At 37.2% G+C, this 25481-nt stretch overlaps 1 protein-coding gene across 1 annotated transcript in view; it reads left to right on the top strand.

The window, feature by feature from the left end:
* LY75 (lymphocyte antigen 75) overlaps positions 1-25481 on the top strand; it is a 124329-nt gene that overhangs the window by 54859 nt on the left and 43989 nt on the right. The window contains exons 15-22 of the mRNA XM_049772864.1: positions 1872-1983; positions 18971-19006; positions 19361-19536; positions 20157-20224; positions 20493-20578; positions 21170-21309; positions 23351-23456; positions 24489-24649. Of these exons, the coding sequence (XP_049628821.1) occupies positions 1872-1983; positions 18971-19006; positions 19361-19536; positions 20157-20224; positions 20493-20578; positions 21170-21309; positions 23351-23456; positions 24489-24649 (885 nt within the window). The remainder of the gene's footprint in view (positions 1-1871; positions 1984-18970; positions 19007-19360; positions 19537-20156; positions 20225-20492; positions 20579-21169; positions 21310-23350; positions 23457-24488; positions 24650-25481) is intronic.

Genomic DNA, 25481 nt, shown 5'->3' with positions numbered 1-25481 from the left:
ATAGGCATGGGAAAGCAAATTCACCTTTGATTGTGAACTGTGGCTTTCTAACTTGAGATGATATGAGAATAGTGCAGAAAGTAGGTGTAGAGGGGAAGGGGCAAAGCAGTTAGGCAAACAAACAATAGATCATGCAGTTTTAATTTGTGCTATGTCTGAAAACAGAATTAAGAAATTAATTGATTAAAGGGGCCAGATCAATAGCACGGTGGGTAGGGTGTGTGTCTTGCATGTAGCAAGCTGGGTTCAATCCCTAGCATCCCATATGGTTCCCCTAAACTAGGGGTGGCGAATAAGTTCAGCACAAAGCCAAAATTTTAAACTGTGAGAGTCAGATAGCCATACCACACAGTGACCTTCCAAAACAGAAAAAAAAAAACTCTCACAAAAGCATCTAATTTTAATAATAATATATTAAACACATATTGCATTTTTCCATTCTGAGTGAGGGTCAAAATCCTGCAGTGATGGTGAGTGTGTGCTGCGTCCTCCACACTAAGAACTAATGGCCAGATGTGACCCAACATGTGACACACGGGTCCCCCCCTCGCTGGCCCGTGCATTGTTTCCAAAGGATGGAAGACAGGACTACGCTCTGGGAGATCTCTCCTCAAAGGTCCCTCCTCAGAAGCAGCAGAACAAAATCCAAACTTGGCAAAGAACCACAGTATACAAAATAATGATAAGAGGCAAAGAGCCACATTCATTTTGGTCAGGAGCTGCATGTGGCTTGAGAGCCACATGTTCGCCACCTCTGCCCTAAACCTTCCAGGAGTACAGAGCCAGAAGTAACCTTTGAGCACCACTGGGTGTAGTCCAAAAACAACAGACAAACAAAAAATTGGATTGATGCCAGGTTAAGAAGTCTGTATACTTTTTATAGGCAATAGCACATAATCAAGGGGGCTTTACATAAACCAAGTTAGGTTTGAAGAAGAATCATCTTGAGGGCAGATTGCAAAATTCAATAAATAGAATTCAGGTAGAGCATATTCCTCACTCTCTGAGGCCTGGGTTCAGTCATCAACACCTGAAAAAGAAAACAAAACGCAACAGATAGGACCAGAAGACTAGAATCCTTTTTTCTTAGAATTTATTTACATAATTATTCATTCCATAAGCAATGTGTTTAAGCCATTTGAGGTTATTCTGTGGGGAATAACCATCTCTTTATTGGAATGTTTTTTACTCTTAAGGTCAAGCTTCTGGTAGGTACCATGAAAAGTAACGTGGAACTTCCCTTGGAAAATGCTACCCTGATTTTTCTTGTTCCTGACTTTATCAGAACATCACAGACTGCTTAAACACATTGATTTGAGAATAAATGAGTGAATTCTGCAATAGAAGATGCTTCTCAGTAATCCTTCCATGTAGTGATCTCCTTTTTAGATCTTCTTTGCTTATTGAGGCTAGAATTTGTAGTGAGCCATGTTAAACAACACACAAGGAAGAAGAGCAACACCAGAGAAGGTTCCTGGCCCATAGTTCTAAACTTTTATGTCACTTTTTTTACAGATCAACTTTAATTGTACACTGATGTTCGGAACCTCTGAACTATATAATATGCTCTTTTGTATCCCAATATTTTTGAATGCTCTTATTGTATCCCATATTTAAATGTAACTTAGATCCTACAATTTTGTAGCAACAAAAGTGGTTAAAACTCAATAACTTGCATTTTTAACATAAACATAGCTTTATATTTCCACTACCAGTTCCTTTGAATATGTGTACTGCTTAAAAACTATTTATTCATTAAGTGCTATATATGTTAGAGCTAAATAGAGATAAATGCCATAGGGCTTGTTTTTTTAATATTTCACAAGAGTGTTTTATCAACTGCAAAATATTCTGTAATCTTCCTTCTCTAGGCTGTTCATAGGCCATGGAGAAGAAGCTGGTATTTTTATGACAGAGAATTTACTTATTTAAGGCCTTTTGTTTGTGACACAAAACTTGAATGGGTGTGCCAGATCCCAAAAGGTAAGTGTTAATTACATTTTTCTTACAATCCTCTCATGTGAACATTGTGAATATTGATCTAAGAATACCTAAAATAATTTTCTAATTATAAGTATAATTTTTAAATCATGAAAATGCAGTAACTATACTAAAGTGCCATTCTGCTCAGCTCCTAACCCTAGTAGATTAGATTTTTTAATAATTATTTAATAATTTTTTAATATTTTTTATTGTGACTGAGGTTCATTACACAAAATTATTTACAGTACATAGTGACAATGAATGAAGGACATTCCCACCACCAATGTTGTCCTCCCTCCACTCCTGTTCCCAGCACATCTCCCATATCTCCCTCCTTTACCCCACCCCAAAAATACTAGTGTAACTGGTCTCCACTTTACAGCTTGTTGTAGGTTGGGCATCTATTCTGTTTGGTGTTCCAGTCTGGTCATTCTTTATTTACACTACATGTTCATATGACTGGTCCTGGTATCATCCTTTCCCCCCTCAATTTGTTTTGAATAAGATGAACAATTTTATTGAGAAAGAAAAAGAAATTATAAATCTTGAACAACAAAGATACTATCAGAGAGAAAAATAGGTACTAGGAGGATGATCCAAAGGGCAGTGGTGTATGTTTTGCATGTGGGAGTCTGGGTTTAACCTCTGGGCACTTTTTGATCCCCAAAATACCATCAGAGTTTATCCCCCAAATTTTGAGGGGCCCGTCAGTTAATTCTTGGGACCTGATAGTTAAATGCAAAAGGTCTAAAGGTGCAGTGCTGTGAGAACCCTACAATGCTGCAAAATATCCAGGCCACTTCTACAGCACTGCATCCAATGATGTTCAGGTGACAATGTGATGCCAGGAATAAACTGGGCACTGGCCACATAAAGGTTATATGCTTTCGGTTCTGGAGCAATAGTATAGTGCCTTTTACATGGCCAACCCAGGTTCGATCCTCTGCATTTCATATGGTCCCCTGAATACTTCCAGGAATAATTCCTGATTAAAATTTGCTTTATTTTTTAATTGAGGTAGTGCTTTTTTTTTTGTTTTTTTTTTTTTGTTTGTTTTTTTTGTTTTTGGGTCACACCAGGCAGTGCTCAGGGGTTATTCCTGGCTCCAGGCTCAGAAATTGCTCCTGGCAGGCACGGGGGACCATATGGGACGCCGGGATTCGAACCGATGACCTCCTGCATGAAAGGCAAACGCTTTACCTCCATGCTATCTCTCCGGCCCCTGAGGTAGTGCTTTATTGTATGTTTTAGGTCTATAGGTTCACACTGCTCCTAACGTTGGTTGCTACACAGTATAGTCACCCTTGAAGTAGCAATATTCTTTCACCTAAGTCCATTTTGCTCCTATATTCCTCTTCCTTTGTTAACCTCAGTGCTGCAGTCAGAATCCAAGGATTTGGCTATGATTTTTATGATTTTTATCTATTTTCTTTCCTTTTTCCCTAATATTTCACATATTAGTGAAATCATTTGATGATTTTTCTATTTCTAAATTACGTTACTCAATTATCACCCTTCCAGTTTCATATATTTTGTTATAAATACCAAGGCTTTATCTTTTCTTATAACTGATTACTTATCCATTGTGTATCTATACCATATCTTCTTGACCAACTCATCTCCTTTGGACTCTTGGGTTATTGTAAATAGATCAGTGAATAAAGGCATTTATATATATTTTAAAATTATTGATTTATAATCTTCTGATAGACATAGAAATGAAATCACTAAATCTTATAAAATTTTAATATTTTGAGTGCTCAACATATTGAGTGTTTGGGGAGGTGATGTATGGTTTTTGGCCTTGTCATACTGTTTTTGACAAAGACCTGATCAGTTTGCATTTCAGCTTTTTTTTTTTTTTTTTGCTATTCCAAAAGGGCAAGGAAAAACTTAAATCAAAGGAGGATCCACAAGAATAAGAAAGGTTGCAGTGAGTGTAGGAGCAGAGAGACCAGAGTTGGGGGAATGGTAGCCTCGGGCCAGGCCCCTCCAAGAACATTTAGTACAAACTATACCACCAGGCGAAACCATACTATCATTTTTTCTTATAACCCACAAAGGAGTGAGATTATTCTATATCTATTGCTATCCCTCTCACTCATTTTATCCCTCCATGATAAGCATATTTCATGACTTAATTTTTCCTGCTGGCTACATAGCATTCCATTGTGTAAATGTACTACTCTTTCTTTAACCACTCATTCATTGCCAGGTGGCATATTTCCAGATTTTGGCTATTGTAAATAGTGCTGCTATGAACATAGGAATGCAGAGGAATTTTTTGTATTGTGTTTTTGTGGTCTTAGGGTATATTCCTAGGACTGGTATTGCTGGTTCATATAGAAGCTCAATTTCTAGTTTTTGAAGAATATCCACATTGTTTTCCAAAAAGGCTGGTCTAGTCGCCATTCCCACCAGCAGTGAATAAGAGTCCCTTTCTCCCTGCATCTGTGCCCTTTCTGTTTGTTCTTGTTCTTTGTGATGTGGGCCAGTCTCTGTGGTATGAGATTATGTCTCATTGTTGTTTTTATTTGAACTGATAGGTAGTGATGTGGAGCATTTTTCATGTGTCTTTTCACCATCTGTATTTCTTCTTGGAGGAAATGACTGTTCATTACTTATCTCAATTTTTTATGCCAATTTTTAATGGAGTTAGATTCTTTTCTTTTTTTTTTTTCCTTTTTTGGTTTTTAGGGCCACACCCATTTGATGCTCAGGGATTACTCCTGCTAAGCGCTCAGAAATTGCCCCTGGCTTCCTTGGCTAGCGCTTGCAAGGCTGACACCTTACCTCTTCTTGCTATCAGTTCTATCAGTGCTTTGTATATCTTATATTTGTATGTATGTATATATGTATACATATATATATACACCCCTTATCTGATTGGTATTAGGTGAATAGTTTTTCCCATTCTGCGGTAGCCTTTATATCCTAGTCACTCTTTCCTTCTCAGTTTAATGTAGTCCCATTTATTTTGTTTTATTTTTGCATCACTTGCTAGGACAGATATATTTTCTAATCTATCCAATTAGCTTTTTGTTTTTTCATAACTTCTGACCATTCATGTTTCAGGAAATTGTTGGTATAAAATTATTTGTTGGGTCAGGAATATGATTCAAGTGGTAGAGTATATGTCACACAATTTAGACCTTTGTTTCACTACACCCAGATTCTCCCCCTTATATTTATATTATATATATTTATAATATAAAATATATAAAGTAAATAATAAATAAATAGCATTTATTATTATAAATACATGAATAATAAATAAAATATAATATATATAATATTTGTAATATTTATTATATGTGTTATCTCCTGGACACCATGAAGTGTGATCATTTAACAATAGAAAACTGATTTATTGACATTTTTCTAAGTGTTTTCTAGGTGTCTTTTAATTTTGTCTCTGTTCTTATGTTTTCATATTCTCTTCTCTTATTTTGATATCTACTTATATTGGAAAGGTTTATGTTTCATTTTCTCTTCTGTTTTATTTGCTCTAGGTAATTTTGTTTTGTGGTTGCCCTGTAGCTTACTTACTAGTTTCTAAATTATATATGTATTTTAAGTTGAAAGAAGTTAATTTCAAGCTCATAAACCCTCATTGTTACCTTCCTTCTTATAAGGCTGATCTAATAGAAATGAATTTCTTTAACTGTTGTTTGCATAAAGCTTTTTTATTGTTTCTTAAGATCTGAGTGAAAGTAACTGGACAGAGAATTCTTCTTTAAAGGTTTTTTAATTTTCTTAGTAGTGCTGCTTTTGCTCTTTCTCATATTTTCTGATTTCCTTGTGTCTTTGCTTTTGTCTCTTGTGTCTTTTGTTTGTCACTTAATTGTTTTGTCTTAGTTTGGTTTGGGAGCCTCACCTACTGATACTCAGAAGCTATTCCAAACTTGGTGGTTAGGAGTGACTCCAAGCATGCTAAGGGTATTGTCTAGTGTCCAGAATGGAACAGGTTGCTCTACCCTTTGACTTGTAGGATTTCTCCTGAGAAATGTGCCAAAAGTATTATCAAGCTCTGCTTATAAGTAACTCTTTGCTTATCACTTGCTGCTTATAGTTTTAACTTTTCTTTTAGTTTCCATTTTTGTTAATTATAATTGTCTTGACTTTCTTCAATTGACCTTATATTTTTTGGAATTCTCAATCTTACTGACTTTGGAAATTTGTTTCATTCCTCCAAATTGGAGAATTTTCTGTTATTAATCAAATAAGATTCCTGTCCCTTTCCCTCTTTAGAATTAATATCATGTCATTTCTCTAGATATTGTCCCTCCCATAAATCTTTTACCTCTCTTCATTTTTAGAAGATATCTTTTTTGGTTGTTATTGGTCATTTTGTATGATTTCTACAACTTTTATCTCTAAGTTGCAGATTCAGTCCTCAGCTTCAAGTCTACTATTGAGCACTTCTGTTGTATTCTCTAACCCAACAGTTACTTCTGATTATAAATTATTCAAACTAGTGCTATGAGGAATTCTTTTTTTAATATATATAAAATTTTTATTTAAGCACCATGATTATATGCATGATTGTAGTTGGGTTTTAGTCATAAATAGAACACTGCCCTTCACCACTGCAACATTCCCACCACCAATGATCCCCCTCCCTCCTTCCCAACCCTTGCCTGTATTTGAGACAGGCATTTTATTTCTCTTACTCTTTAAGATTGTCATGATAGTTGTTAGTGTAGTTATTTCCCTAATTGCACCACTACTCTTTGTGTTGAGCTTTATATTGTAAGTCAGTCCTTCGGCCCTCAGCTCTATTGTCTCTGGGGATTATTACAATAATGTTCTTAATTTTTCTTAAAACCCATAGATGAGTGAGATTATTCTGTGTCTACCTTTCTCCATCTGACTTTTTTTCACTCAGCATAATAGATCCCACGTACATCCATGTATAGGAAAATTTCATGACTTCATCTCTCCTGATAGCTGCATAATATTCCATCATGTATATGTATCACAGTTTCTTTAGCCATTCATCTGTTGAAGGGCATCTTGGTCATTTCCAGAGTCTGGCTATTGTAAATAGTGCCGCAATGAATATAGGTTTGAGGAAGGCATTTTTTATTTGTATTTAGCTGAATCATATAGAAGCTCAATTTCTAGTTTTTTGAGGAATCTCCATATTATTTTCCATAAAGGCTGGACTAAACAGCATTCCCACCAGCAATGAATGAGAGTTCCTTTATCTCTACATCCCCACCAGCACTGATTGTTCTTGGTGCTATGAGGTATTCTTAGATAGTTTACTTAATTATATTATATTACATATTTATCCCCAGGATCTTTTCTTGATCAATAATTGAACAAATTCTGGTTTTTTCCTTGGTTTTGATGCTCTATAGTAATATATATTGATTAGGTTGAACATGTTTCCTGCCTTTTGATGTAATAGTCTTAGGTTAAAGTAGAAGATTGTCATGTACTGGCTTAGGGTGTTGTTCTTTGATGTTGGATTTTGAGTTGTCCTATGAAGGGTTGAAGTCTCATTACCACACAGAATGTTTGGATCCCAAAAACTACTACTGAGTGGGATCCAAGAACTCAGCCTGCAAGATGGAACCAGGAGAGGCAAGAAACAAGAATTTTTATATCATACAGCAGGGCTTCTTAAACTATTTCTACTTGTGGTCTCTTTTCAATCCCTCAAAAAAAAATAAATTCTAAACAGGTAAGTACTGTCAGAAACACCTATAAATCATTAGCAGTTGATTTTGTATTAACTTTGAGTCATTGCATGTTTAAAAACCATTCCCTTTGCCAGAATTTTTGCATTAAAATGTATGGACCTTTCTAGGGTCCATTAATTTTAGAAGCTGGGTAATAGAGAACCAATGACAGTAGCCTCCCTGAGTGTTGCAAGTGGTTGGAAAGAAGAATGGTTATTACTGTCTGCCAAAAATGGCTAATAATGACTGGGTTTGCTCAAAGATTTTGTTACAGCCTGGGCTTCATCTCAGCAGGTTCAATCAGGCTCAGTGAGACAAGGTTGCTATGAACTGAGTCCAAAGACAATATTTTTGGTTGGTTTCATTCTTAGTACCAGCCTGTCAAGTCCAAACACAAGAGAGGCTGGTGTTTTATGGGTTCATGGAAACTGGCTATAAGAATAACCTCAGTTAGAACTCTAGCCAGTGACATACCCAAGAAGTTTCAGAGAGTTTTTAAGAAATGTCTACTCCACTATTACCAGGAGTAGTGTCAACCCAGAAATCTTCAGGTTCAGTAAGGTTTGAGGTAAGTACGAAGAATAGTTTTTTGACATTGGTACCTTCCTCTTCTACCTTGGAAGTTATGTTATGGAAGATAAACATATAATTTGGGAAGATTTGATCTAGAAATAAAAGATTCTTTAAAAAAGAAGAGTGGTGTAACAGAAAAAATATTTCAAGTGAATGGCAAATGAAGAGAAATAAATATAAGTTTTGTTATATGATAGAATAGTCACATAATCAAATTGGTGGCTGGGATATGGTTCAAGTGACCGAGCATGTGTATGTCCCCCATCCTAAGTTCTGGAGTGTGTGGCCACCATGGAGTCTTTGTTACGGATGCTACACACAACAGTGTCAACTGTCTGGAATCTTGTCACTTGAAAGGTCAATTTCAAGAAATATGAGTTAGTGTTAAAAAAAAAAAGGTTGCTGAATATCTTATTTAATTCCTCTTTTTGAACTACTGTGGTGTTTCACCTTCTTTTTTTTTTTTTTTTTTTTTTTTTTTTTGGTTTTTGGGCCACACCCGGTAATGCTCAGGGGTTACTCTTGGCTATGCGCTCAGAAGTTGCTCCTGGCTTGGGGGACCATATGGGACACCGGGGGATCAAACTGCGGTCTGTCCAAGGCTAGCGCAGGCAAGGCAGGCACCTTACCTTTAGCGCCACCGCCCGGCCCCTCACCTTCTTCTTTTCCCCATCGTCCCTCAAACCAAGGATAAGAGCCTCTAGAAAGACTGCTCATAGTCGGCGTAGTCGATTTTTACCCTATTATATTTCCTTTCTCTTCCTCAAACAAATCCACATAACTTGATCTTTCTAGTCCCGCCTCCCAACTAGAGGGGGCAATAATGGAGGCACCAAGACCAAACAGTTATAAGCCCACTAAGTAATTAACTAGACACAGAGGGGACCACGCATTTTAGCAGCCCCTGGGGGGAAGAGTGGAGGATATGGGAGTCAGGATGGGAGCGGTTGTGGGAGGACAATTCGATGGTGGGAATTCCCCTGATTCAATGTAAATATGTACCTGGAATATTACTGTGAACGATATGTAAGCCACTACAATTAAAATAAAAATTATGTTAAAAAAAGGTTTATTCTAGTGCTAGCAATGCTAGATACTGGTGGGCTTATACCAAAAGGTCATCTTGTACTCAGTCTGGTTTATATATAACTTTTTGGGAAAGTATGTTAGCAGAAAACTATGAAAAGTGGGTCACTGAGAGGAAGACATCAGGAATCTTTACAAAGGACCAAGTATTGTCTATTTCCCAAGGATGAAAGGAGGGCCTTGATATGATAAGTTTCAGGAGGGTTCTCAGAGAATCTTTGTTTGCTCTTCCTCTGCTATTCCTCTCTTGCATTCATAACTGGGTTTGGTTCAACTTCAAACACACAATGCTCAAGTACATCTCTCAGTATTGGGAGATAAGACAAGAGCCGAGACTTGGGGGCCTCCCCAGGCATCCCCTGACGGCTTGCCTCGGCTGAGGCGTGTCTCGCTGGGGCTGTGAGTTTTCTGTTGGAGTTGTGGATTGTGCTGGTTTCTTTGCTTGGCAGACACTTGGGGGCCTCCCCAGGCATCCCCTGACGGCTTGCCTCGGCTGAGGCGTGTCTCGCTGGGGCTGTGAGTTTTCTGTTGGAGTTGTGGATTGTGCTGGTTTCTTTGCTTGGCAGACACTTGGGGGCCTCCCCAGGCATCCCCTGACGGCTTGCCTCGGCTGAGGTGAGTGTTTGGGGGCCGGAGTTGCAGATCAGGCTGACTGCTGGACCCCTAGGCCCGGCAGACATTTTGGGACCTCCCCCAGCCTGCATCAACCTGGGAACTTTGACCTGATTCAGCATTAATCTCTTCAAGGCGTGTCTCGCTGGGGCTGTGAGTTTTCTGTTGGAGTTGTGGATTGTGCTGGTTTCTTTGCTTGGCAGACACTTGGGGGCCTCCCCAGGCATCCCCTGACGGCTTGCCTCGGCTGAGGTGAGTGTTTGGGGGCCGGAGCGCGGCCGCTCCGCTGCGCTTCGCGGCCGCGCACTCCACCTCGCCAATGAGTACCACCACAACATGTAGAAAAACCCACAGCGTAAGCGAGACAATGGGGAGACTACGCAGACCAACTTCAACCATAGAGAATGAAGATGGAAACTCTGATGACCCAACAACGACCAACTACCTAAGCAGTCTTTCAGAAATGGAGTTTAGAGACGAAATATGGAGGTTGCTATCAGATATCAAAGAAAGTATAAATCAGAGCACTAATAAAAATCAAGAGAATATGAAGACAGAAATCAGAAAACTCCAAACTGAAATATCAGATCAGATAACAGGTCTGAAAAACTCAATAGACGAATTGAAGAACATAATGGATGAGTTTTCCAACAGGTTAACAGCAGCTGAGGATAGAATTAGTGCTTTAGAAGATGAGATGCATAACAACTTTACACAGCAGAAGAGATTAGAAAAAAACCTCAAATCAAATGATCAGACAATGGAAAATTTACTCAAAGAATATGAGAAGATGAAAATAGAAGTCTTTGATAAGCTCAACAGAAACAACTTCAGAATCATTGGAGTTCCAGAGACCCAAGAAGAAAATCTTCAGGAAGAATCAATGGTTAAGAACATCATCACAGAGAAACTACCAGAGCTAAAGAAAACATGTGACCAAATCCTGCATGCCCGAAGAGTACCAGCTAAAAAAGACCCCAGTAGAAACACCCCAAGACACATCCTAGTCACCATGATGAAACCCACCGATAGAGATAGAATACTGCAAGCAGCAAGATCGAAAAGGGAAATTACATTCCACGGAGCATCCTTGAAATTTACAGCAGACCTGTCACCAGAAACACTCAAGGCCAGAAGGCAGTGGTGGGACGTAGTGGCAAAACTCAATGAAATAAATGCTTCGCCAAGAATATTGCACCCAGCAAAACTAAGTTTCAGGTTTGACGGATGTATACACGGCTTCACAGATAAACAACAGCTCAAAATCTTTGCAGACTCAAAACCAGCCTTAAAAGAAAAACTGAAAGATCTACTCTAAAAACAAGACAGAACAAAAAACACACCAAACTTCTACACAAAGATGGCAATAAATCCCATGACAATTATTTCTCTCAATGTCAATGGACTAAATGCACCAGTTAAGAGGCACAGAGTGGCGAAATGGATCAAAAAACTGAAGCCAACCTTCTGCTGTCTACAAGAAACACACCTGAATAGTCAGAATAAACATAGACTCAAAATCAAAGGCTGGAGGAAAATCATTCAAGCAAACAACACCCTTAAAAAAGCGGGGGTGGCCATACTAATATCAGATGACACAAACTTTATACTCAGAAAAATTGTAAGGGACAAAGATGGATATTATGTACTAATCAAGGGATTTGTACAGCAAGAAGAAATCACTCTCCTAAACATATACGCACCGAATGAGGGTCCAGCAAAGTATTTAATACAATTGTTGACAAATCTGAAGAAGGATATCAATAATAACACAATAATTGTGGGAGACCTCAACACAGGCTTGTCAACACTTGATAGGTCAACCAAATGGAAACCCAACAAAAATATACTAGACCTGCAAAAAGAAATGGATGAAAGAGGCCTAGTAGATATATATAGGGCACTCTATCCTCAGAAACCTGGATACACATTCTTTTCCAATGTACATGGATCATTCTCCAGGATAGATCATGTGCTGGCACATAAAACATACCTCCATAAAATAAAAAAGATAGACATTTTGCAGGCTGCCTTTGCTGACCACAAGGCTCTGAAGTTAGATGTGAACTGCAAAGGGACACAGAAGAAAAAATTTAACACCTGGAAGTTAAACAGCCTCATACTCAATAACCAGTGGGTCCGAGATGAAATCAAGGAGGAAATCAAAAGGTTCCTGGAAACAAATGACAATAAAGACACAAACTATCAGAACTTATGGGACACAGCAAAAGCAGTACTGAGAGGAAAATTTATAGCTTTGCAAGCACACATCAGGAAGGAAGAAGGAGCTTACCTGAGTAGCTTAATGACACAGCTAATAGAACTAGAAAGTGCTCAACAAAAGGACCCAAAAATAGGGAGACAGAAGGAAATAACAAAGCTGAGAGCAGAAATCAACGAAGTGGAAACCCAAAAAACAATCCGAAAGATCAACGAAAGCAGAAGTTGGTTCTTTGAAAAAATAAACAAGATTGATAGACCATTGGCAAAACTCACAAAGCAAAAGAAAGAGAGAAACTTGATAACGCGTATTAGAAATGAGAAGGGGGAGATCACTACAGATACTGCAGAGATTCAAAGGGTATTCAGAGAATACTTTGAGAAACTCTATGCCACTAAATATGAGAACCTGGAAGAAATGGATAAATTTCTGAACTCATATAACCTTCCACGGTTGAATAAAGAAGAGGTAGCATATCTAAACACCCCCATCACTATTGAGGAAATTAAAACTGTAATCAAAAATTTACCCAAAAACAAAAGCCCAGGCCCTGATGGATTCACGAATGAATTCTTTCAAACCTTTCAAGAGGAACTACTACCAATTCTGGCCAGGCTCTTTTATGAAATCGAAAAAACAGGAATACTTCCAAATAGCTTTTATGAAGCCAACATCACCTTAATACCAAAACCTGATAGAGATGCTGCCAAAAAAGAAAATTACAGACCAATATCCCTGATGAACACAGATGCAAAGATCCTCAACAAAATCCTGGCGAACAGGATCCAGTGCCTCATCAAGAAGATCATTCACTTTGATCAAGTAGGTTTCATCCCAGGAATGCAAGGATGGTTTAACATCCGTAAATCTATTAATATAATACACAACATAAACAACAACAAAAATAAAAATCACATGGTCATATCAATAGATGCAGAAAAAGCATTTGATAAGGTTCAACACCCATTCTTGATTAAAACTCTCAGCAAGATAGGAATAAAAGGAACCTTTCTCAATATAGTCAAAGCCATCTACCAGAAGCCAGTGGCAAATATTATCCTCAATGGAGAAAAACTAAAATCCTTTCCTCTAAATTCTGGTACAAGACAAGGCTGTCCTCTCTCACCACTCCTATTCAACATAGCACTGGAAGTACTTGCTATAGCGATTAGGCAAGAAAAAGATATCAAGGGAATTCAGATAGGAAAGGAAGAAGTCAAGCTCTCACTGTTTGCAGATGACATGATACTCTACTTAGAAAACCCTAAAGACTCTACCAAAAAGCTTCTAGAAATAATAGATTTGTATAGCAAAGTGGCAGGATACAAAATTAACACACAAAAATCAATGGCCTTTTTATACACGAATAATGATAGGGAAGAAATGGACATTAAGAGAACAATCCCATTCACATTAGTTCCACACAAACTCAAATATCTTGGAGTCAACCTGACTAAAGATGTGAAGGATCTATACAAAGAAAACTACAAAACACTGCTCCAAGAAATAAGAGAGGACACGCGGAAATGGAAACACATACCATGCTCATGGATTGGCAGGATCAACATCATTAAAATGGCAATACTTCCAAAAGCATTGTACAGATTTAACGCGATTCCTCTAAAGATACCCATGACATTTTTCAAAGAAGTGGATCAAATACTTCTGAAATTCATCTGGAACAACAAACAACCTCGAATAGCTAAAGCACTCCTTGGGAAAAGGAATATGGGAGGCATTACTTTCCCCAATTTTAAGTTGTATTACAAAGCAACAGTTATAAAAACAGCATGGTATTGGAATAAAAACAGACCCTCAGATCAGTGGAATAGGCTTGAGTACTCAGAGAAGGTTCCTCAGACATATAACCACCTTGTTTTTGATAAAGGAGCAAAAAATCCTAAATGGAGCAGGGAAAGCCTATTCAACAAGTGGTGTTGGCACAACTGGTTAACCACTTGCAAAAAAGCGAACTCAGACCCCCAGCTAACACCATATACAAAGGTAAAATCCAAATGGATTAAAGACCTTGATATCAGAACTGAAACTATAAGGTATATAGAACAACATGTAGGTGAAACACTCCAGGACATTGAGACTAAAGGCATCTTTAAGGAGGAGACAGCACTTTCCAAGCAAGTGGAAGCAGAGATAAACAGATGGGACTATATTAAGCTGAAAAGCTTCTGCATCTCAAAGGAAATAGCGCCCAGAATACAAAGGCCACCCACTGAGTGGGAGAAATTATTCACCCAATACACATCAGATAAAGGGCTAATATCCAAAATTTACAAGGTACTGACAGAACTATACAAGAAAAAAACAACTAACCCCATCAAAAAATGGGGAGAAGAAATGAACAGACACTTTGAAAAAGAAGAAAGGCAAATGGCCAAAAGGCACATGAAAAGATGTTCAACATCACTAATCGTCAGGGAGATGCAAATCAAAACTACTATGAGGTACCACCTCACGCCACTGAGATTGGCACACATCACAAGAAAGGAAAACAAGCAGTGCTGGCGGGGATGTGGAGAGAAAGGAACTCTTTTTCACTGCTGGTGGGAATGCCGTCTAGTACAACCTTTATGGAAAGCGATATGGAGATTCCTTCACAAACTGGAAATTGAGCTTCCATACGATCCAGCTATACCACTCCTAGGAATATACCCAAGAAACACAAAAATACAATACAAAAAACCCTTCCTTACTCCTATATTCATTGCAGCGCTATTTACAATAGCCAGACTCTGGAAACAACCAAGATGCCCTTCAACAGATGAGTGGCTGAAGAAACTGTGGTACATATACACAATGGAATACTATGCAGCCATCAGGAGAGATGAAGTCATGAAATTTTCCAATACATGGATGTACATGGAATCTATTATGCTGAGTGAAGTAAGTCAGAGGGAGAGAGAAAGACGCAGAATGGTTTCACTCATCTATGGGCTTTAAGAAAAATGAAGGACATTTTTAACAATATCTCAGAGACAAGAGAGATGAGGGCTGGTAGGTGCAGCTCAGGACATGCAGCTCATCACATAGAGTGATGAGTGCAGTTGCAGAGATGACTACACTGAAAACTATCATAAAATGTGAATGAATGAGGGAAGTAGAAAGCCTGTCTCGAGTACAGGTGTAGGGGGGTGGGGAGGAGGGAGATCTGGGAAATTGGTGGTGGGAATGTTACACCGGTGAAGGGGGGGTGCTCTTTACATGACTGTAATCATACAACTATAATCATGTTTGTAATCACGGTGTTTAAATAAAGATAAAAAAAAAAAAAAAAAAAAAAAAAAAGACAAGAGCCGAGGAAAGGCAAGTAAGAAATTAGAATAAATACATTTTGTTTTGTTCTGTTTTGTTTTTAATTTTTGTTTTGGGGTCACATCTGGCTGTACTCAAAACTTATTTCTGGCTCTGTGCACAGGAATCCTTAATGGTGGTGTTTAGGTGACCATATAAGGTGCTATGGATCAAAAATGGGTCAGTCACAAGCAAGGCAAGTGCTTTCCCCATTGTACTATCTTCTAGCCGAGAAGAAATATAGTTGTGAGGCATAGGATATTCTTTAAAGCTGTGACATCTATGGAAAAAAAAGAAATTACAATTTGGCCATTACTATAAAACTTGTACTTCCAGTGAACAGTGAACACTAGAAATGTTCTCTTATTAGAAACAGGTAGTGCTCTCATTCTCAGCATTTACTAGTATGTAATAGTGTCATTGCTCTCTTCAAAGTTTATATCACTGGTAGTTGCCACTTATCTCCTGTTTGAGTGGTGGGTGGATCCACCCACATGTAATAGTTTACATTAGGGCAACCTCTGAGAGGGCAATCCAGTAAACCCAAAGGAAGTATTACAAAGATCATGCAGTTTTCTGGTTTCTTTTCTCGTGTGTGTGTGTGTGTGTGTGTGTGTGTGTGTGTGTGTGTGTGTGTGTGTGTGTGTGTGTGTGTGTGGTCAGAAATTATACACAGGTCATTCATTTTTTTTATTTTAAACAAAAAAGAAGAGAATTATCAACTTATAAAAGTAGTTAACCAAATAAATAAATATTCTAAATAATTGCACTCTTATTCTGCCCATGAAAATACAGAATTAGAAGCTAAGGAATTTACCAATTCAGCCTACTTGCAATTAATTATCTGAAGCAATCCACTGTTTCCTGACCTAAGGTTCAAATACTTTGTTAACAGCCATTGATAGTCTCCAAGTTACAAAGTGACACATTCAGCTAGTTGGGTATTTTCTGATTATTAAACAGCCAAAGTCTACTGTAGTGTTCTGTATTAATCTGTTTTATTTTGCTTTTTAAGAAGTGCTCATCTTTAATAAGCTAGATCATATCTTGTCTCATAAAATTGCCTTTTATGCAAAGAAAGGCAATTATTTCAAAATATTTATGATGATCAAAATAATTGAGTCAGCTGACAGTAATTATCACTTTATTATTTAAAGGGGTATTTGACAGCCCTAAACATTTTAAGTAACCCTAGCTGTTAGAAATATATATATGCTTTAAAAATAATTTTATTTAACTAAAGAACCCTGGTCACAAAGTTATTGATTAGCTCATCAATCTCATCATTAGTGTCAACTCCTATAACCAGTGCTCCCTCACTCCCCACATCTTTCCCCAATTCCCTGCCTGCCACCTTGGCAAGCACATTACCAAGTTCTGTGGTTGTAGCTTAGATTTCATGTTTTTAGTGTTGTTGATTCTGTGCTTTGGTTGGATAGCTATACCCCTCTCCCACATCATCAATATAACCAAAGCCCCAACCCCCATTCCCCATGATTCCCCTTTCTCGTCTTCTTTCTTCCCACCTTGATTTATTTTCTTCTCTGCCCTTCTCCACCCTAGGCTCTATAAGGACTATTTGGATACCCCCTTTACAACATTACAATAAATATATATACTTTAAAATGCTTTTAATTAAAGAAACAGTGTCAAGAATAAGATTCATGGAAATAATATTTTGTTAATTTTGTGTTTTGTGGTCTAGTGATCAAGCCCACATGCAAGGAAATAGCTTTATACCCTAAGACACATTCCCAACTCCATATAAAACATGTATTTAGGCTTATTACTTATAATAATGCTGCTACCTGTACACATGGTATATTTGTTTTGTTTTGTTTTTTGTGGTTTTTGGGTCACACCCGGCAGTGCTCAGGGGTTATTCCTGGCTCCAAGCTCAGAAATTGCTCCTGGCAGGTACGGGGGACCATATGGGATGCCAGGATTTGAACCGATGACCTCCTGCATGAAAGGCAAACGCCTTACCTCCATGCTATCTCTCTGGCCCCACATACGGTATATTTGTAATCATGTGTTAAAAGAATAACATGGGTCAGAATGATAGCACAGCAGGTAGGGTCATTCATTGCTTTACATGGGATTGACTCAGGTTCAATCCCCAGCTTCTTATATTGTCCCCTGAGCACTTCTAGGAGTATTGCCAGGTTTAGCCCCTCCCCCCAAAATCTTGAATTCTGTTCTTTTTCACTAGTTTAAAGAAATTCAGAGGGTATATGGCTGGAGAGATAGTAGAGCAGGCTGGGTGTTTGCCATGTACATGTTTGATAACAGGTTTGATCCTGGCACTCCATATGGTCCCCTGAGCCTACCAGAAGTGATCGCTGAACTCAGAACCAGAGTAGCACTAATTGCCACCACTGTGACCCAAAAGCCCTTGGTTCATTAAGAAAGAAGGGAACCAAGCAAGAAAGCAGCAAAGGAAGGGGAAAAAGAAAGTTAGGGAAGGAGATCTGAGTATAGTTTCCAATATTTGAAAAACAGTATTTAACAAGATTCTACTTAGTAGTTGTTTTTGTTTGGGGGCCACATCCGGTGGTGCTCTGGGATTACTCCTGGCTCTGTGCTCAGAAATCACTCCTGGCAGGCTCAGGGGACCTTAAGCGATGCCAGGAATCAAACCCAGATCTATCCTGGGTCAGCCTCGTACAAGGCAAATGCCCTACTCTGTGCTATCTCTCTGGCCCATCTACTTTTTTTTTTTTTGGAGGGGCACATCTTATTGCTAGGGCTTCCTGGATCATTACGCATTGTTGTCAAAGTGGCAAGCAGGGAGTGCAGGAGATTCAATAAACTCTATCCATACAGGTTTATAGAACAATTATTTAAGAATTCCATTATATGTTAATTTTTAAAAAAAAACTTTATTGATAGATTGGTTTTATGTTGATTTTTTTAACTTTATTGATTGATTGATTGGTTTTTGGGCCACTCCTGTGGTGCCCAGGGTTTACTCCCAGCTCTACACTCAGAAATTGCCCCTGGCAGGCTGCAGGATCATATGGGATGCTGGAAATCAAACTGGGTCTCTCCCAGGTTGGCTAAAGGCAAATGGCAAGACAAATGCCCTGCCACTGTGCTATCTCTCTGGCCCTTATATGTTGAATTTTTGCTGAATAAATTCATCCTAAAAAGATATTTACATTGGTACATGTTTTTCAGTATTTTTATATAATGTTTACAATATCACTACTGAAGACTTCTATGCTATGAGGTAGAGAAATATTAGTAATATTTTATTTTATTAATGTTTCTGGTTGCTTTTTTTGTTTAATGTTTAACTTATTTCTTTTTAGATTGCCACTGAGACAAATTTAGTGCATACTTCACAAAATTCAAAGTGAAGTAATCATAATAGGGAAAGAAATAGCTTGACCAGATATACATCAGCCTCCGCAATACTTAAGTCCTTTTGAGTTGCATTAAAGCTCTACTTAGAGTATACCACTTAAGCCACTTGTTTTCTTCTTTATTATAGGTCAGACTCCTAAAACACCAGAATGGTACAATCCAGGTGAGTCAAGAACATTAATATTTAGTCATAGCTACTTTTGCCTTTTAACAATGTATTTAGTTAATTATTGTAATTAAGTGCCAGCTTCTCTGTCTCATCTTCACTGAGATGAAATCCCTTCAGACAGAGTGATTGGTTTGTTTGGGATGAAGCTATGAGGCCAGATTGTCTTTGTGTATCATAATATGACTCAGGAATCCTTGGTTCCTTCCAGGCAATCCTACCTTGCCAGAGAAATCAGTCATCTAAATGGATTATTATTTATAAATAGTTTGAAACATTAATCCAGGCATTAATGGATTAAGTGTAACGTGGGTTACAGAGTTGTAATTCTAATACTCTTCTTTTCTTTAGAGCGTGCTGGAATTCACGGACCTCCAGTTATAATAGAAGGGAGTGAATATTGGTTTGTTGCTGAGCCCCATTTAAACTTTGAAGAAGCTATCCTGTATTGTGCTAGCAATCACAGCTCTCTGGCTACTTTAACAACTTTTACAGGATTAAGGGCCATCAAAAACAAAATAGCAAATGTAATTTAAGAAAACAATTTTAAATACTTTTCTCATTTTTATATGTATTCCATAAAAATGTTTCAAATATCTTGCTAAAATCTGTAGAAGTATGTGTTTTACTAAAGTAAAATTTGCCTCGCTAAAACCTGATGTATAAAAATATTAGGAAAGTTAAATATAATTACTTAATATTTTAAAACATTTAAGACAAAATATACAGGTCAGTTTTTCAAGTTGTCATAAATAATGTAGTCTATTGCCATAGATATGCATTTTAAGGGATACATTCTAACTTTTTGTCACATTTTATTAAATCTAAATTTCAAGTTGACGAAGTATTTCTATTAATAACTAACTGCAAAGTAACTTTGGAGAAAATTTTTTAATTTATAACTAATTTCAGTAAGACACTATGTAAAATGTATGTGTACCCATAATTACAGCAACTATATTTTCTGTATGCAAAGTGGGACTTCAATATGCAATCTAAACTTTCAGTGAAATTATCTGATTTGCATAATTTGGAGGCCTCACTAGTGAATGTTAGGAAATTTTAGAGATTTTAGTGTGAGATATTTAAATTAAAACTCTCAGAATATTCAGCATATGTAAGAATCAGTGTTTGGTTTGTTCTTTAGATATCTGGTGATGAACAGAATTGGTGGTTGAGAACTAATGAACACTCAATGGATCATCATTACCTAAAGTAGGTGACATCATGGATTCTACCTTTGCAAAGTTAACATGAAAGCAACAGTTTAAATTCCCTCAGCAAATAGATTATAGCTTGTAATGAATTTTGAGCATTAATTCATGAACTGCATAAACTTCAGAAACCAAATTCCTTTGCATGTTAGCATTAAAAATGGTATAAATAATAACCTAGTATTAAGTTTAGAGTTAAAATTACAGTAAAAAGCAAAATGGAACATGTAACTACCTTATGTGGTGTCAAATTTCTCACTTTCTTTCAGTCCACGACATCCCTGGTCATGGCGTCACTTTCATGGAATGTTTGGAGAAGAGTGCTTGTCCATATCTGCCAAGTTCTGGCTTAATGGTAAACTTAACTCCAAATCCTGTAATGTTGATTATGTAATAGTGAGTTTCAGAGTCAATTACTAGCTTAATCTTGTTTTTCTATGTTTGGTAGCTTCATTTTTCTCTGCTTTTACTGCTAATGTCACTCAAATTCCAAAATGCAAATAAAGGTGCTTGAATGGGAATATTTCATTGGGAATATTTTTACTTCCTTTATTTTAAAGTGGTTACTTAAAAATAAATTTACCATTTTCTAATTTATAAGCATAGAGGCACATTTACAAAGAAATAGGTAGCAATTCAAAATGTAATTTAGCTGCCTTTCCTCCTTATTAGTTTTCTCCCTCAGCTCTCTTTCCATTTCCTGCCATCAGGAACTGAGATTACTGGTCATTAGACCAAATGTGCACATTTTTAAGGATAATATTGGTGTGCTATCAGCCTGCTAATGTGAATGATAATAGAAGACAAAAGTGACTAAGATAAAGGGAATGAATTTGAACCATTTGGGGAAAATTGATTTGAAGTAGATTTCTTTACTACTAGATTGTTTTCAGAATGTGTAAAGTTGAAAAATGTCATCATAGGAATGTTGCTTTTAATTTTTCAGATTTAAATAAACCAAAAGACTGTAGTACCAAGTTGCCCTTCATCTGTGAAAAATATAATGTTTCCTCATTGGAGAAATACAGTCCAGATCCTGCAACTAAAACAAAATGCTCTGATGATTGGATTCCTTTTCAGGATAAGGTAAAGAGAATTGCTATGTTGTGCAAATGATTGCTTTCACTATGGTTTTATTACCTGCGATAGAACAGCAGTCCACCAGATACTTTACAATAGTCATCTCTGCCTATTTCAGTTTCTTACCTGATTGCCAGAAACCAAGTTAACTTCATGTTAGCTATGTATACATATCTTTAAAGTAATATATTCCTTAAACATTTTTATTGAGTCGCTGTGAATTACAAAGGTATTCCTGATTAAGTTTCAGGCATACCATTTTCCAACATTAATCTCTTCAGTAATGCCCACTTCCTACTACCAATTTCAGTATCCTACTATCAATGTCCAGTATCCCTCCTTTCTCCCCATCTTTTTATTTTATTTTATTTTATTTTATTGTATTGTATTGTATTGTATTGTATTGTATTTTTGGTTTTTGGGTCACACCCAGCAGCGCTCGGGGTTACTCCTGGCTCCATGCTCATTTCATTTTTCTTTTAGGCTCTTTTGCCTACAGTACTGCTACTTATAGGGTTATCATGCATATCACTTTGGTGTTCCCTTCCCTATCTTCTTTGCCCCCCACATGATTATCTTCCTACTGGAAACCAGTTCTCATGTTGTTTCTGTTGCCTTTATTAATACATTCTTATTCTATTGGTACTAATACTTAACTTCCACTAGAAATTTATCAATAATCATACTACATTAAATAGTAAGGATTAACTGCGTTCCATGTAGGAAAATGACTTATTTCCTGGCTAATGTATTTTCTCCCTTGAGAAAAATACCTAAATAACATACAATGCTTAGATCAGCATTTCCAAAATCATTTATTGGAAGCTGCACATACGCCAGCAAGGTGTTAATCATGGTTCTTTTATCCAAGTGTGTTAATGATAAAATAGATATGGGAAATGCTGTGTTGTCTATCTGCCTTGTTGAGATGCATATTCTGTTTTGATAATATGTTATCTCTTAGTCAATAGAATGTTTTGACTAAATATATAGATGACTATAATATTTTAAAACATTTATTCTCACATAAAATAAGCTTAAAGATTAATAGACTGGAGTTGTTTTGCAAGTTTCATGAATTCTTAATAATGCATTCTGATAATTATTTAAAGGAACACCTCTCTATACTAACGTAATCATATTATCTAGAGATAAAGGAAAGAATATATAGAAAAAAAACTTTATTGTAAAGTTACTAATGATGTAAATCAAAATCATCTAATATCAACACTATTTTGGAAAGAAAAATCAAGGGCTGGAGTGATAGCACAGCAGGTATGGTACTTTCCTGTGTGTGGTCAACTTAGGTTCAATTCCCAGCAATCTGTTTAGTTCTCTAAGCCCTTCCTGGAGTGATCACTGAGTGCAGATCTAGAAGTAAATTCTGAGCACTGATGGATGTAACTTTCTGCCCCTTAAAAAATAGAATTTACAGCTGGGGCACAGAAGTGGACTCATTGCCTTAGAAAGTAGCCAGGGCAAACACAAAGTCCTAAACTTAATCCTTCATGTAGTAAGTATGTGCCAAGATGATCCTGACCACCATACTGTCTGAGGTTCTAGGTGAGAAATTAAAAAAAAAAGACAATTATTGTGTGGTTATTAACATATGGGTAAAGTTATTTAACTTTAGACAAACCATTTAGTACATAGTATAAAAAATAATTTGGGCCCGGAGAGATAGCACAGCAGCGTTTGCCTTGCAAGCAGCCTATCTAGGACCAAAGGTGGTTGGTTCAAATCCCGGTGTCCCATATGGTTCCCCGTGCCTGCCAGGAGCTATTTCTGAGCAGACAGCCAGGAGTAACCCCTGACCAGCGCTGGGTGTGGCCCAAAAACCAAAATAATAATAATAATAATAATAATAATAATAATAATAATAATAATAATAATAATTTGAAGTTGTTTAAATTGAGAGTAATGGCCTTTATTCACATGGTACTGCTGTGTAAATTTTCCTGTCATAGACTGAAAATTAATACTCTCCAAAAAGTTGTAAGCTATTCCATTTGCAATCTTAAGTTTAATATGTCTTTTTTGTTTGCAGTGTTTTCTAAAAGTCAAACCGAAGTCTCTCACATTTACTCAAGCAAGTGAAGTTTGCCATTCTTATGGTGGTACCCTTCCTTCAATTTTGAGCCAAAGAGAACAAGGTAGGAGAATCTTTTAGGAAATGTTTTATTCTGGTTTGGGAGCCAAGTTAGTTTGGAGCATTTGTGGAAAATTAACATAAAAATAACTTTATTGAGGCCGGAGAGATAGCATGGAGGTAGGTCGTTTGCCTTGCATGCAGAAGGATGGTCGTTCGAATCCCAGCAGCCCATATAGTCCCCAAGCCTGCCAGGAGCAATTTCTGAGCGTAGAACCAGGAGTAGCCTCTGAGCGCTGTCAGGTGTGACCCCAAAACCAATATATATATATATATATATATATATATATATATATATATATATGCCGTGCTATTTACAATAGCCAGACTCTGGAAACAACTAAGATGCTCTTCAACAGATGAATGGCTAAAGAAACTGTGGTGCTTACATGAAGCTCACCACAAAGAGTGATGAGTGCAGTTAGAGAAATAACTACATTGAGAACCATCATAACAATGTGAAGAATGAGGGAAGTAGAAAACCTGTCTAGAGTACAGGCAGGGGTAGGGTGGGGAGGAGGGAGATTTGGGACATTGATGATGGGAATGTTGCACTGGTGAAGGGAGGGGTGTTCTTTACATGACTGAAACCCAACTACAATCATATTTGTAATCAAGGTTTTAAAGCAAAGATATTAATTAAAAATAATGATCTTATTAAATTACTATAGGATAGATAAAACACAAACTTGGTAGAAAGCCAAGAGTTATATTCAGCGAAATTTTAGTATTCTATAGTTTGACTAGGTCAAATGCTTTCAAAACATTTTCTTTTTCACTCTAATTAGTATACAGAAAAAAATAAATACATGAACTTCATAAAAATAAACCTTTAAACAATAAAACCAATTAGTAATTACCAGAGGGAAGAGAAAAAGCGGGTGGATAAGTTGGGACAAAGACTATTCTATTGTGGATGTGGAATTAGATTATTATTGGTGAAATAAATGTAAAATGTCTGCATAATTTTAAGTGATACACACCTGAGTCTCATATAATATTATATCTAATGTTCTTCAAAAATCTCTTCTGAAAGATTTTATTACACACTTGCTTCCGGGTATGAAAACAACTTTATGGATTGGTTTACGCTGGACTGCTTATGAGAAGATAAACAGATGGATAGATAATCAAGAACTAATATACAGTAACTTTCACCCATTATTGGTTGGTCGGTGGCTAAGACTACCAACAAATGTAAGTGTTTGTGACTCAATAATTCAGATAGTTCATTGAAATTCCCAAGGTTTCATAAGTCATTTGATTAATAACAATGTTCTATTTTTTGACTATATTTGGGATTTCCAAAGGCTAAGAGGATGGCATGAGGTTAAAAGATGAGATGAGGGGCCCAGAGAAATAGCACAGTGGCGTTTGCCTTGCAAGCAGCCGATCCAGGACCAAAGGTGGTTGGTTCGAATCCCGGTGTCCCATATGGTCCCCTGTGCCTGCCAGGAGCTATTTCTGAGCAGACAGCCAGGAGTAACCCCTGAGCACCGCCAGGTGTGGCCCAAAAACAAAACAAAACAAAAAAAAAAAGATGAGATGAGGTTAAAAGATATGGTGTGTCAGGTTTATTTTGGGTGATGAAAATGTTCTAAAATCGATTGCAGCTAATGGTTGCCTAACTGCGAGTAGTTGTCCTACATCATGATATTGCAACCCTACAGACTTGCCTAATACAAACAACCTTTTGCACCAAGGCACAGATTGTTAAACTAACATTAAAATCAAATCTAAAATATACTAGACAGAAGTCAACTGATATTTCTGATGCAATGTTCATTTGCTTAATGTTGATATGGATAACTAAGAGAATCATATATAATTACATACAAAGAAGCAAACAAATAATGCTTGGTTATAGAAATTTTGTGGGCCAGGGAGACAGTATAGCAGGTAAGATGCTTGTTTTAGGGGCCGGAGAGATAGCGTGGAGGTAAGGTGTTTGCCTTGCATGCGGAAGGACTGTGGTTTGAATCCCGGCTTCCCATATGATTCTCTTCTGAGCGTAGAGCCAGGCGTAACC

This window comes from Suncus etruscus, chromosome 5, assembly GCF_024139225.1.
Source record: "Suncus etruscus isolate mSunEtr1 chromosome 5, mSunEtr1.pri.cur, whole genome shotgun sequence".
Lineage (NCBI taxonomy): Eukaryota > Metazoa > Chordata > Mammalia > Eulipotyphla > Soricidae > Suncus > Suncus etruscus.
Note: the sequence above shows the minus strand (reverse complement) of the source record. Positions and strands in the feature narration are given on the sequence as shown.